This window comes from Homarus americanus, unplaced genomic scaffold (assembly GCF_018991925.1).
Source record: "Homarus americanus isolate GMGI-L3 unplaced genomic scaffold, GMGI_Hamer_2.0 scaffold56241, whole genome shotgun sequence".
Classification (NCBI taxonomy): domain Eukaryota; kingdom Metazoa; phylum Arthropoda; class Malacostraca; order Decapoda; family Nephropidae; genus Homarus; species Homarus americanus.
Window position 1 is genome coordinate 671989 of NW_024740202.1, and position 15764 is coordinate 687752.

A 15764-nucleotide genomic window follows, 5' to 3' on the forward strand; every position below is an offset into this window, starting at 1 on the left:
TTCAAGGTTTTGAGAATTTTTCTCATCCCAGGAATTGTTCCGGGCTTTGCTGAACGTTTCCGTTTCTAAACTATGCATCTCACACGGAGCACAGAGCTGCATTTAATTATGCAAACACTTCAGTACACGTACAATATACAAACAAAATATGTGCACTGTATTTTATACAAACAGGTAAACTTCTATTTGCAGGTCGAAACACCATAAATCAGGTTCACTATAACATGGGGTTTAGTGTACGGGTATACTGTATGTTCCTAGCCAGTTGGACACCCATATGTATCACCGAAAAAAATAAATCCTAGAATACTACTAGCATTAAAGCACAATTAAACAACAATCACCACATCATTTAATAACAAGTCTAGTCGACTTAAGGTGGAGTGGAGACATCAACTTGAGTCCAACACAGACTTTGGGGAGTCTGAAAAGTGGGGACTGGAGATGTAGCCTTCATCCTGGTCTTAAAGATGGTGAACAAACGGCATGTGAGACATTTTTAAAATTACACTGCTCACTTCAGTCACAAAAACATGATAATAATGACGGGGTCTCAATTCATTTACGAATAAACTTAAGAAATGTCTTATGGGCACAAGTATTTATATAAAAGTGGGTTAATTACATTAGACTTGTATAACTATCACCCCCTGTAACTTTCCACTAACTATGAGGTAGCATGTTCAGAGCACGTGATGAGGTGTGTCCACGGGAAATCACGTCACTTAGTGCTGAGCTGAGGGATAAGTATCCAGCTCCCTGGCCACCTATTGCGGGCAGTAGTTTGATAACCCAGACGAGAGGAAGACGTTATTGAGAGCCATCGCGGATGGTTCCGTCTTCCCTCGAGAGGGGGGGGGGGACGTCGGATATATTCCGTTCTCCCTTGAGGAGTCTCTACTCAAGATCACTCCCACTCTCACATCAATTGGACGTACAGTGGTCCCTCGGTTAACGAACAGTTTGATTAACGAAATTTTGGTTAACAAATTAGCTCCCATAAGGATTTTCAGTTCGATTAACAAAATCCTTACAACAAACACATTTAGTTGTCCGCATCAGCTGATCAGCTAGGCCGCCAATATAGTAATTGGTTCTATATATGTAGGGCTCTTGAAAAAAAAAAAATCACACTGTATATTCAGATAAGTACAGTATTAAGATATCTCATATACAGTCATTTCCCCTGGAAAGTTCCAGGGTTATTATTTAAGTCCGGTCTATGAACTCCCCCGAGATATATGAGTATGACAACATGGATAGCAACCTGCCCTTATGTTATGAGGCTTTTTTCCTCACACTAGTCATCTGTATCTATCCTTCTATCTATGTACTTCTCCTGTGTATGCCAACATTATACACTTCCAAGTACAGTATGCTCAGGACAGCCTGGTTAGGTTGACACTTACGTTGGTGCATCTCACGAAAACATATTGTGAGGGCCTGGAGTGTGGCTTCATCTGTTGGTCCCTCCTTGATGACAGCAGAGATGAGGTTCTCGCACTCCTCACGCCGGCTCATCCGTAACAGAGCCAGACCCTTGAGGACGCGGGCACAGTGGAGGGTTGACTGTTTCCGCAGGACCTTGTCAGCTTCCTGCACGGCCTTTTTGTTGTTTCCCGTATCCAACCATTCTGAAATGTAATACAGTACAGTGTGAAAATTTAAAATGAAGATAATTATAGTCATAAATACTATTTATACAATAAGATAATTATAACTACAGTACAGTATAAATACTGTACTATATACAGCACTTTAATGTATACCCCCCTGTATCTATTAGTCTAAAGAATCACTGTACACATTAAATTAGTACAAACATGATAGTTCAGGCCATGATCCTTTAAACCTATAAAGTATAATATGTACTTACAGTACAGTACTGTTCTGTCAATATCAAAAATTTTTATTTTTGTAAGAGTCCAGCACAAGTGGATTAACTACTGGTTTCAACCTCTTTAAAAACAGGAACTACAATTCTGTGTTCGCCACACAAACTTATTTTTTCCAATATAGCTTGAATTTTGTTGAATTTCCAGTTGCCATACAGTATATAGTTACCACATAACATCAAAAATGATACTCTATCATAAGAGATTTCACAATCATTGATTTTTCTATTTATGGGAAATAGGAATAACTTGAGATAAGACCACCTCCAGTAATAGAACATTACAAATAAAGATTTCTTTATTATTTTGTCTTCTTTACTTCTGTCATCATCATGTACGGTATTATCAACTTATAGCGTGGAATTTCACTTCTAATGAAATCTCTATACATAATATTTGGAAAATATCTCTGGCTACGAGGATGACCCCAGTGAAAATCCCGTAGAAAACAAAATATTACTAAGCTAACCTACACTACACCATTATCCACATTTTCACATCCTCTTTTAGCCCCTGAATCTCACTGTGCTGAATAAAATTGTCTAGCATTAGCCAAGTAAAACATAAAATGTGGTATCCCAATAGTGAAAAGGGACACAACAGTTAATGCAGAAATTATCTTCAAAAGCCAAGACCAATATATAAAACAAATCTGTATTGTTACTGGCGATTAAAACAAATTACACACCTACTGTACACTTTAAATAAGAGCCCAACATCATACAACAATAATCCTATTATAATTCCTCTTTATGTCACTGGCTCAAGCTTTCTGATTCACAGATATGACATTGCTATATGGATCACACAAGCAATAGGCACCCCAGCTTAATTCATCTAATGATTAAACAACCTAATGATAACCTAACCCAGGTAGCAATAAGGAGTATAATCATCAGGTAAAATAAAATATACCTGGTATATTAGTTAGCTATTTAAATATTTATCTTATTTCTCTGATATACCTAATGCCTTCTCTCATCTACTGATTGTACTGTACAATGTCATCACAAGCTTGGCACATGAAAACAAATTAAAATAGGTTTCTGCAAGCAGCTTTTGAGCACAGTACACACACTAAAATAATCCTGCAGAGATTCATGCCATAATTCACAGTAGCTTCTCAGGGTTGGCCACGTCTACTTCCCACTGACTGCCAGACTTGTTCTTGGCACCTTTCCAACACTGTGTGGGAAATGCTTAATATAATTTTAAGCTAATGGTGGAGTTTACATGCAGCTTTTTAATATAACCTGAAACATTAGAATTTCTAATCAAAATACTCTACACCCGTGTGTACAGTATTTCCATGTCTTGCATGGAAATACTACTCAATAAAATAAAATTCATTATTAGGTTTAAAAATGAAATCATATGTGGTAAAAATTTAGTTAGAAATAACATAAATTATCTAAAAAAATTTGTTAGTATCTCTCATAAACATACACTGTACAGTACAGTACCTGTACACAGTACACTTATTGACATACAATTTGTTTCTTCATGTGATATTGTTTTCTGGTGGTATAACAAGAAATAAGTACAGTACAGTATTGAATATCATAGTTATACAATTTTATTTTGTGTACAAAAAGTTAATGTTCCAGTGGAATCTATGTTCATAAAAGGCTTTTTAAGATTCACAGGAAACATTTTAAATCAATTCACTGTTTTCAGGGGCTTCAAAATAATGATCTCCCCAATAATTAGGTCAGCTCCATAAAATTGGCCTCCCCGTAGTGAAGGGGTTAGTGGATACTAACCCTATTTGCATGGACTCCTCTCTCAGCTGAATAAAATCATCTGACGTTTGCCAAATAAATGATTAAAATTTGTATCCCCATAATGAAGGGTTTAAGGTGAAGTTGGGATAGCTTAGGCTAGGAATACATGGTTAGATTATGGATGGTTAGGGTAAATTAAGTAAGGTTAAATTAGGAGAGGTGTAGATTAGATTAGGGTAGGTGTAGTTTAGGTAAGGGCAGTTATAGATTAGTTAGGATAAGTTAAATTAGCTAGATTAATGGGTTTGTGCTGCTTGCTTTGGAAAACATGACATCATGCACACTAACTAATCACAGCCTGACAGATGGGTACTCTCTAGCCCCACATCTAGACTGTTTTTTTCCCTTTTCACATCAGCTTAGAGCGTACAGGGGGGGGGGGGCTGCTGGTGTTGTTGCTTCTGGTAGTCTGGCATGATCAGCCCAGATATCAGCAACAATTGGTTGAATGGTGTTCTTTTATACCTTCTTGTGGTATTCCTTTAGCCTTTGTTTTTCATTTTCTGGTGTGTAAGATTCTGTCTCTTGATTTTGACATTTTGGATCACAGAAGATGAGGAACCCCCACTTATATCAACGGATGATTAGATACCCAGTAACTACACTAACCAAGAGAAACCTAATTTAACCTAACCAAACCTACTGTATCTAACCTAACCAAACTTATTGTAATCTGACCTAACCAAACCTACCGCAATCTACCCAAACCTTCTGTATCTAACCTAACCAAACCTACCCAAACCTTCTGTATCTAACCTAACCAACTGTAATCTGACCTAACCAAACCTACTGTAATCTGACCTAACCAAACCTACTGTAATCTGACCTAACCAAACCTACTGTAATCTGACCTAACCAAACCTACTGTAATCTAACCTAACCAAACCTACTGTAATCTGACCTAACCAAACCTACTGTAATCTAACCTAATCAAACCTACTGTAATCTGACCTAACCAAACCTACTGTAATCTAACCTAACCAAACCTACTGTAATCTGACCTAACCAAACCTACAGTAATCTTACTTAACCAAGCCAAAACCTACTGTAACCTTACCTAACTTATTGTCATCTAACCTTACCAAACCTACTGTAGCCTAACCCCCCAATACAGTGTTTGATCATCAGGTTTAATAAGCTGGGGTGCCTAATCTTCATGAGATCCAAAATTTCTAAGAAAAATTAAATCATTAAGTGTTCCCTTCTCATGATTTCATAGTTTCTGTTATTGTTCCTATTGTCTTAATGTTCTTGTTTAAAGTCTTTGTACGTTAGACACTAACACAAGTGCTGAGAATTTCTTCTTTATTTCAACACATTTCACAACTCATTTTGATGTCATATTATTTTTAAATTTACATTTCACTTTAAATTTTCCACATCTAATCTTAATTATTCTATTATTTGTGTTTTTTTACTGACTAATTCTCACACTCTACCGAGTGTGGCAGGTAAACCACCCTAATGCAAAAGCGTCATTTAATTTTTCCTTGAGGGGGGCAAAGTCAGCATTTGTAAATTAATTATGGCTCATTTGTAGGCCCCTAGAAAGCTAGGATGGATCGTGCCACCCCCAAAAATAATGCCCCAACCCTAATATCGAAAACACTTAAAGGAATTGAAATTATCATATATTTTTTTCTCTATTTTGTTTTCACTACAGTACTGTACTATAAATAATAAAGGTATGTCTCCTACATCCACCATCTTCTCTTTGCTTACATACAAACACCTACCAGCAACCAGACCAAACCTATCAGTATATACCTAATCTTATGTAATCAGGGTGCAATATATTTTAACCCATGAAGTGCAATGTGTCTCAATAAGAGACGCTGTTCATACCGATGAAGGACGAGCGTCAATATTTAAACGGCCTGCCTACATACGTCACACTCTGAGGCGTGACTTTTATTACGCCATTGCCTAAACCAACCAATAAATGAGCAGGCAGGACAAAAAAAAAAGATACTGTACCAGCTTAAGCTTTATTTTTAGGGGACCAATTTGAATCACGCATGTGTGGGTGGACAAGAGGGGAGTCAAATATAATGCTATAAATGTGATCTGATGCGCATTCATTCAGCATCATTGTCACATTATTTATTATTAACATTTTATGATTTTTTTTAGCTTTTTCTCAACTAAACTGTGCTATTATTTAGCATAAAAATAAAAGATTATTATATTGTATAAGTTCATAGAGCTAAGAAGCTCAAAAGTAGAAAGTGGCATGTACAAAAAAATTACACTGACTTTTTATTTCATATTGGTTATCATATTACATTGTTATTCAAATACCATTAGTATATTATTGGCAATTGATATTTTGTCGTGACTGGCTAAGTTCCTACCAACGTTATTTTAGCAGGAGTGCGCTGATTGGTTAATCATCTACAGTATTACTAGCGAACAAAGCATGAACTACATTTAACTGAAACTGGCAGTATTTGGCATTTATTTTGCCATGAGTCTATCGTTGTGTAGCTACAAACATACCTTACCATATTTCTGTTGTTCATGGAAACTTTTCATTATAAAAGATGTGACATTTACTAGAACCTAACAGAACCTGTCTTAACCAATCAAAGAAACCTACCTAACCTTACCTAACTTCTTAGCCAATCAGAGCACAACTCATGGTAAAATAGCATTAGTAGGAACTTAACTGGTCATGGCAAAATATCCACTACACATATTACTAATAAAAATTTCCAATGATTCCAATAGCACCAAATAATTGTGAAATAAGTGAGATAACAAAATTATTATGAATTCATGTGAATGTGTGCATTGCCGGTGTCGCATTTAGGCAGCAAAACCACCGCACTTCATGGGTTAATTAGGTTAGGTAGGTTAGATTGGTTTATCTAATATTGTTTGAATTAAATTATGTAACAGTCACTGGAGGTAGTTGTAGTTATATAAATAAGCAAAATGGTATTGATGTAACACTGCGAGTGGCCTTAGATTAATACTGAAGGCGAAAATCTGTTGAAAAATGTTAAATATGAAAACACCCATTCCTGCAACTAATTTGAGGTGTTCTTGACATAAAGTAGTTGTCCTCATTACATAATCGAAAGTAAGTGGTTTACATGCGACACTAAAGGTAAGTGTTACATTACTTATCATTTCACCACTTATCAACTGAAAAGTCGTTCAGGTGGTTGGTCTGTTTTCTTGTACCACCTTCATTGTTCAGTGTTAGTAACTGAAGTACTTGGAGAAAGCCTGTGATGTTTGGTAAGGTCACACTGGATAACACCCTTATTACATCTCTCCCAGTCAGGACTTGAACCCATGACAGTGGTAAGCGATTGGCATTAACCACTGTACCACCAACACCCTCTAGGACATGACAAGACAAGTGCACTTCAGTTACCAGAGACAACTAGCGGCCAAAGGATTAATGGGCCAAGTTACAAAACGCTAATGGACTATGGAATAATGATGAAATACCCAAGGAACGAACTGCCAAGAAAAGAACCTAATGGCCAAAGATAACTAGTGACCCCCCAGAAAGTAGGCTCAGGGCTCGAGGGTGTGTTCTTCTCAACTATGGCCCTTAACCCCCTTTAGTAACTACGGGGAAGGAAAAGCTTTAGGTCCAGGAAAGTGACAGACAATACACCAAGTTACTCCATATCAGATCTGCCAGTGTGGAGGAGGTCGTCTTCTTCCTTCCGAGCCCTTATCTCCCATAACTAACCAGCTCTCTGTCACCCCAGGAGGTCCAGCAACACCTTCATCTTTCTCCAGAATTAAACTGACCGGAAGACTCACCGTAAATAGGCCGTAGTCTTCTCTCAATCACGGAGTCGTCAACATGCGCCCGACCGGCCATGTTTGCTGGCTGTGTTATGGTCGTGTTTTACTCTGATGTTACCTCATAAACTACTTATTTATTTGTGTTTTTATTACTTTTTGTCATAGTTACCATGAAATATGCGTGGGAAAATTCGTGTTAATGGACTTAAAATGATAGGAAATAAAGTGGTGCGCTTGAAGCAGCTCAGAGGCTCACACCTTCACATTTGGACGACAACAAACACTGGGGGACACCTTCACTTATTATAAACTTATTCCTTATCAATTTATCGTTATAAAATTATTGCATTCGATTTTACCATTTATTCAATCGCTTTTACCCGTTAATATAATTCAGTCTTAGATACCGATTTACATAACTCCAATTTATTAACAGTTAGATGTTAATTCTTTGATAAGTTCATAATCATATTGGTCCAACATGTACACAATATATATAACCAATGTACGTATATATAGAGTGTAGGTATACAAACAATGTATATGCTGCAGACATACACACAATGAACTTCGGTAAATATTACAAGGAAAATTACGTGGGTGTATGTTGACAATGAGCTGAAGTTCTCGGGGCATTGCGAGAAGGTAAATCAGGCAAATAAATTATTGGGTCTTATAAGAAAGTCGTTCAGATATCAAGACGGTCCGTGCCTCGTAACGATCTCCAAGAGTGAAGTGCTTCCGCATCAGTACTTTTTTTTTTATCCTCTACGCCACTAATCGGCTCGTTAGCCGCTTGGGCGATCGGTCACGTCTCTGTCACGCACTGTTGGCAAGTACTGGGCGCTGCACCGGCTCCTGAATGTACCTGAACCCGCTCCAGTGTTGGTCAAGTCTTCTCTTGAAAGAGCTCACACTCGGTGCCGTCACAACACTCTCTGGTAGATTGTTCCAAGAGTTTACAACTCTCACTCCGAAATAGTTTGCCCTCACAGTTTTCTGGATTTGAGGCTTCTTTAATCTTGAACTGTGACCCCTTGTGGGGCGATCGTCCGCCAGCTCCAAGTAAGGACACTCAACTGAGTAGTGCCCCCTGAGATGCTTATACACCTCAACTAGGTCCCCCCTTGCCCGTCTGTAGTATAAGCTAGGCAAGTTCAGGCGCTCCAATCTCTCAGTGTCGCTGAGGTGCCGAAGTGCAGGCACCAGTTTGGTGGCACCCCGTCTGGTCCCCGAGATATGCTAGGGACTGTCAGTTGGTTGAAAATGTTCAAAGGAGGGCCACCAAACTGGTGCCTGCATTTTGGCACCTCAACTACCCTTAGAGATTGGGCGCTAACTGAGTTTGCTCAGTCAGGTTTGAGTGAAGCAGTGCAACAGAGTGACAAGACGTGACCCGATCAGGTGAGATAAAGGGGGAGATGAGGGGTAGCCTCTGGCCGGAGTCACTAAAGGCACAAGAATGTAGATACTATGCTAAATATCATAAGTAGTAAAGTGACCCATCGATTAATATATACCCAAGATGAAAACCCAGTGCCTCTGGGAATACGAGGGGACCCCTACACATGAACCTTACTTGGAGCTGGCGGACGCTCGCCCCACAAGGGGTCACAGCTCAATATTGAAGAAGCCGCAAGTCCAGTAAAATACTGAAGGTACACCAACCAGATATTGTAAGAGTCGCCAAACTGTTGTACAAGAACAGGAGAATCGACCCAGAGGAATGCGAGTTCAGTATTGCTGGATATGACTCATTTACGAACCTTAAACAAAAAACTTGCAAGAAAGGTGCGGTTATCTATGCTAGGCAAGACCTTAGAGCCAGCCATGCGAGGATACAAGGAGAGGATGCTTTTGAATAGTCCAAGTGGTGTAAATTTAAATTAAAGGGAGGAGACTTACTTATTGTCGGGTATATCTACAGATCCCCAAACTGTGACCCACTGAATCAAAGGAACTTAAGAGCCTTAATACACAATGCAGCGATGCTCAACCCTAGCCACCTCCCTATCAAGGGGGACTTTAACTATGGCGACATCGACTGGAGAAACGAGTTAACCCCAAATGACATGAATAACCCTGCTACTCTTTTTGTAGAAACTCTGAGAGATAATTTTCTGTTCCAACATGTTAGAGACCCGACACATTACAGAGGGGAGCAAACACCCAAGCCACTTGACCTCATCATAACAAACGAGGAGGGTATGGTGACCAAACTGGAGCATCTTGCTCCAGTTGGCACCAGTCACCATATAGTGTTGTCATTCAGATTTATCTGTTATCTAGTTCAAGATAAGGCCAGGCCAAGATGCAAATACTACAGGGGAAATTACAATGGGATGAGGTTAGAGATGAGGGGTATCAACTGGCCTGATTCATTAAGGCACAAGAACGCAGACACTATGCTGAATATCATAACTAGTAAAGTGACCCATTTGATCGATAAATATATACCCAAGACCAAACCAACGGTAAGGAGGCGTACCATATATCCCAACGGGATGAAGAAAATGTACTACGTAGTTGAGACTGTGTGTGAGAAGGACCTAGGTGTGTATGTTGACAATGAGCTGAAGTTCTCTGGCCATTGTGAGAAGAAGGTAAATCAGGCAAATAAATTATTGGGTCTTATAAGAAGGTCGTTCAGATATCTAGACGGTCCGTCCCTCGTGACGATCTTCAGGAGTGAAGTGCTTCCCCATCTGGAGTACTGTCACCCCATCTGGTCCCCGAGATATGCTAGGGACTGTCAGTTGGTTGAAAATGTTCAAAGGAGGGCCACCAAACTGGTGCCTGCATTTCGGCACCTCAGCTACCCTGAGAGATTGGAGCGCCTGAACTTGCCTAGCTTATACTACAGACGGGCAAGGGGGGACCTAGTTGAGGTTTATAAGCATCTCAGGGGGCACTACTCAGTTGAGTGTCCTTACTTGGAGCTGGCGGACGCTCGCCCCACAAGGGGTCACAGCTCAAGATTGAAGAAGCGCAAGTCCAGAAAACTGTGAGGGCAAACTTTTTCGGAGTGAGGGTTGTAAACTCTTGGAACAATCTACCAGAGTGTTGTGACGGCACCGAGTGTGAGCTCTTTCAAGAGAAGACTTGACCAACACTGGAGCGGGTTCAGGTACATTCAGGAGCCGGTGCAGCGCCCAGTATTTGCCAACAGTGCGTGACAGAGACGTGACCGATCGCCCAGGCGGCTAGCGAGCCGACCTTTTGGTGAAGAATATAAAGGAAAAGAGACGTGACCGATCGCCCAAGCGGCTAACAAGCCGATCAGTGGCGAAGAGGATAAAAGTAAAAAGTAAAAAGTAAACCCAGTGCCTCTAGGAATAGGAGGGGATCCCTACACATGAACCATGCGGCGGTCGACAAAGTAAAGAAGAAAACCCAGAAATTCAAGACATGGGTTGGGTCAAACAATGAGGACAGGATGTATGCAAGCGCCAGAAACCAAGCAAAGATAGAATGTACAAGGGCTGAAAAGGAGTTCCAGAGGCTGGTTGCAAGCGAGGTCAAGTCAAACCCAAAGGCGTTTTACCACTATGCAAAGTCAAAATTAGAAACACGAGTAGGAGTATCAGACCTGAAGATTGAAGAAGGTAGTTATGCAGATTCTGACCAGGATAAAGTTGAGGCATTGAACAACTTCTTTTCCTCGGTGTTCACAAGAGAGGATGCGATTAACCTTCCTGCGTTTGAGGACAGACGGTTCGACACAGCAATTGACCCACATTGTGTTCACAGAAGAGGGTATTAGAAATAAAATGTCAAAGCAAAAGGTCCATAAGAGTCCCGGCCCTGACATGGTGCATCCTAGAGTGCTAAGAGAGTTGTGCAACTAGTTGTGCCGAGCCCCTACAGATCCCGTTTTGTAAATGCCTGTATGAACAAAAGGTCTCCAGTGAATGGAAAGTGGCTTATGGGAGTCCTATCTTCAAGAAGGGCGATGTCACTCCACGAACAACTATAGACCGGTGAGCCTGACCAACACAATATGTAAAGTACTTGAGTGTACAGCTCCTTCCCAACTTACGACCTGCCTCAGTCGTACCAAAATTAAATCAAATTACGTATTTTCGAGTCCCAACGTCAGTGATTGCGCTGTGTACTGACAAAATTTTCCTTTGTAATTCACTTTAAAATGGCTGGCAAGCTTAAAAGTGAGAGTTTTGTGGTGCTGAGAAGAAAAAGAGACACCCATTTTAGATTTTCTATATATTATTTAAACATTTTCGACTTACGACCTGGATTTGGGTCCCTAACCCCGTCGTAAATCAGGGAGGAGCTGTATTATCAGAAATGCCGCGATGGAACATCTACTACGAAACAACCTTGTAAAGGATTGCCAACACGGTTTTATGCCGGGGCACTCCTGCTTAACAAAATTGCTCAAGGTATTGGATATTTGGACCCATATTCTGGAACAGGGTGGTAATATTGACAATATTTACCTATATTTTCCCAAGGCTTTCGACAGTGTTCCCCACGAAAGGCTGAAAATCAAACTGGAAGGGTACGGAATTCGGGGAAATGTCCTAGCATGGATAGAAGACTTTCTACATGACCACAAGCAGTGTGGTGATTAATGGCACAAAATCATCATCCGTACCTGTCACAAGCAGAGTACCGCAGGGCAGTGTATTGGGCCCGCTGTTATCTGTTTGTTTCATAAATGACATGCCTGAAATTGTACACTCCTCCATACAAATGTTTGCCGATGGCGCCAAGTTATTTCGGGAAATCAAGAACCAAGCGGACTGTGAAGAACTGCAGGAGGACCTCTGTGGGCTCCAAGAATGGTTAAAGAAATGACTGCTGAGATTCAATGTCACGAAGTGTAAGAGGATGCACCTGGGGCGTACCAACGGTAAGGAGGCGTATCCTATGTCCTAACGGGATGAAGAAACTGCACTATTGGAGACTGAATGTGAGAAGGACCTAGGTGTGTATGTTGACAATGAGCTGAAGTTCTTGGGCCATTGCAAGAAGAAGGTAAATCAGGCAAATAAATTATTGGGTCTTATAAGAAAGTCGTTCAGATATCTAGACGGTCCGTGCCTCGTAACAATCTCCAAGAGTGAAGTGCTTCCCCATCTGGAGTACTGTCACCCCATCTGGTCCCCGAGATATGCTAGGGACTGTCAGTTGGTTGAAAATGTTCAAAGGAGGGCCACCAAACTGGTGCCTGCATTTCGGCACCTCAACTACCCTTAGAGATTGGAGCGCCTGAACTTGCCTAGCTTATACTACAGACGGGCAAGGGATGACCTAATAGAGGTGTATAAGCATCTCAGGGGGCACTACTCAGTCGAGTTTCCTTACTTGGAGCTGGCGGATGCTTGCCCCACAAGGGGTCACAGCTCAAGATTGATGAAGCTGCAAGTCCAGAAAACTGTGAGGGCAAACTTTTTCAGAGTGAGAGTTGTGAACTCTTGGAACAATCTACCAGAGAGTGTTGTGACGGCACCGAGTGCGAGCTCTTTCAAGACAAGACTTGACCAACACTGGAGCAGATTTAGGTACATTCTGGAGCCGGTGCATGCCCAGTACTTGCCAACAGTGCGTGACAGAGACGTGACCGATCGCCTAAGCGGCTAATGAGCCGTTCAGTGGTGAAGAGGATAAAAGTAAAAAGTAAAAAAGTATAGAAGTAGATGTCTCATAAGTCCAGCAGTTTTGTAGGGGGAGCTGCAGCCCCTATAGATGAGCTGCCACTGACCACAACCACCTCTTGCATCACAACAACAACCAGCACTCAGCAGTTGCCAGTTACTTTCCATGTCACTTAAAAAACGTATTTTATTTTTTTGTAGTATACACAGTATAGCGTACACACGATTTTCCAAATGCCACAGTTATTGGGTTAAACCCACATACAGGGAGGCAGTGTGGTCAGCATTGCAATCAGCCTTCACTTACCCATCTGCATAATGTTAGACACCCATTTACAGATGGGTGGGATGAGGGTGCACCATGCATGGATTAGAAACCCACAGGATAGGAAGCAAGCACACTGTCACAAAATATAATTAAGACACTTTCACTAAATTTCTTGATTTTTGAAGCAGGGCTGACGTGAATTTTACTGTGGTGCCAAAAGTTCAAGCATGGCAAGGATGCATATCAAGTGTGGCTGCTGATCCATGAACTTAACTACTGCATAACTATACAAGGTAATCCTTAATAAAACAATCAAGCACTTTTTGACACGTTCAATCCATCAAACATAAAATAAAAAAAAATTGCAATATCAGAAAATTAATTGTAAATCTTTAATGTGATTAGGTCGGACTGTTGTACACAGAGTACTGTATTTACATTTTAAAGATACCATGACAGACAGTCCATCTCAAGAGAAATAAAGATATTCTGTATACTATATATAATGTATGGTGGCAATAACTTATAAAGAAATACAAAGGTGTAAACTTCATACTAAAAGTAAACTGACAACAGAAGACAGTCTCATTCTTTGAAACTCCTTTGCCGATAACAGATGTTCAACCTAACCTCCCAAGTTTTGGGTTAATTACTTATGTTTTAGTTACTTTACAATTATAACACTTACTTTGTACAGTAATTAAATGCTACAGATTTGTACTTATCATTGATTAAGAAAATGATACAGTATTAATATGTCTCATTCCAATTAATTCAACACACAATTCGTAGTTACAATTTTGTTTCTCTGGTGTTGCAGATGTTAGTGTCATGTGCTCATCTGCACATTGTCTTAATTATAATGTACAGTATTTGAAAATTTTTAACATACAGTACATCAAGAGTACAAGCTTTACCTTAAGCTGAACATCTGGCACAATACAATAAAATCAAAATATTACAGTACATATCAACAGAAACTTTAATTACATGGTAAATTAACTAAAACTACCATGATATTTATATGAATCAAACTTATTTTATTACAAGGAAAGAAAAATGTAGCCTTTTTAATTTTCCTTAAAAAGCAAATCAAACATTTCACACATGGGAGCCTGACAATATTTGCCAACAGCGCGTAACAGAGACGTGACCGATCGCCCAAGCGGCTAACGAGCCGATCAGTGGTGAAGAGAATAAAAGTAAAAGTAATATTCAACAACACACAGAAATTTGGTGAGGTAAACAAGTGAATTAATTATAGTGTTAGTGATGTACAGTACAGTATTAACACACCCTAACACAGTACTATACAGTACAGTATTAACACACCCTAACACAATGATGTACAGTACAGTATTAACACACCCTAACACAGTGATGTACAGTATAGTATTAACACACCCTAACACAGTGCTGTGCAGTATAGTATTAACACACCCTAACACAGTGATGTACAGTATAGTATTAACACACCCTAACACAGTGCTGTGAAGTATAGTATTAACACACCCTAACACAGTACTATACAGTATAGTATTAACACACCCTAACACAATGATGTACAGTACAGTATTAACACACCCTAACACAGTGATGTACAGTATAGTATTAACACACCCTAACACAGTGCTGTGCAGTATAGTATTAACACACCCTAACACAGTGATGTACAGTATAGTATTAACACACCCTAACACAGTGCTGTGCAGTATAGTATTAACACACCCTAACACAGTGATGTACAGTACAGTATTAACACACCCTAACACAGTACTATACAGTACAGTATTAACACACCCTAACACAATGATGTACAGTACAGTATTAACACACCCTAACACAGTGATGTACAGTATAGTATTAACACACCCTAACACAGTGCTGTGCAGTATAGTATTAACACACCCTAACACAGTGATGTACAGTATAGTATTAACACACCCTAACACAGTGCTGTGCAGTATAGTATTAACACACTAACAGTACTATATATAGTATAACACACCTAACACAATGATGTACAGGTAGTATTAACACACCTAACAGTGATGTACGGTATAGTATTACACACCCTAACACAGTGCTGTGCAGTATAATATTAACACACCTAACACAGTGATGTACAGTATAGTATTAACACACCCTAACACAGTGCTGTGCAGTATAGTATTAACACACCCTAACACAGTGCTGTGCAGTATAGTATTAACACACCCTAACACAGTGATGTACAGTACAGTATTAACACACCCTAACACAGTGCTGTACAGTATAGTATTAACACACCCTAACACAGTACTATACAGTACAGTATTAACACACCCTAACACAATGATGTACAGTATAGTATTAACACACCCTAACACAGTGCTGTGCAGTATAGTATTAACACACCCTAACACAGTGCTGTACAGTATAGTATTAA

General features: G+C 39.9%; 1 protein-coding gene across 2 annotated transcripts in view; it reads right to left on the minus strand.

The window, feature by feature from the left end:
• LOC121875284 (N-alpha-acetyltransferase 25, NatB auxiliary subunit-like) overlaps positions 1-7724 on the minus strand; it is a 59600-nt gene extending 51876 nt beyond the window's left edge. The window contains exons 1-2 of one of the 2 annotated variants that reach the window (XM_042379746.1): positions 7466-7724; positions 1410-1634 (exon numbers count right to left, since the gene is read on the minus strand). In XM_042379746.1, coding sequence (XP_042235680.1) covers positions 1410-1634; positions 7466-7526 — 286 coding nt within the window. In that variant the 5' untranslated portion in view covers positions 7527-7724. Of the gene's footprint in view, positions 1-1409; positions 1635-2971; positions 3090-7465 lie in introns of those variants that run through there. The other variant, XM_042379747.1, reaches the window with a different exon arrangement.
• Between the last annotated feature and the right edge of the window lie 8040 nt (positions 7725-15764).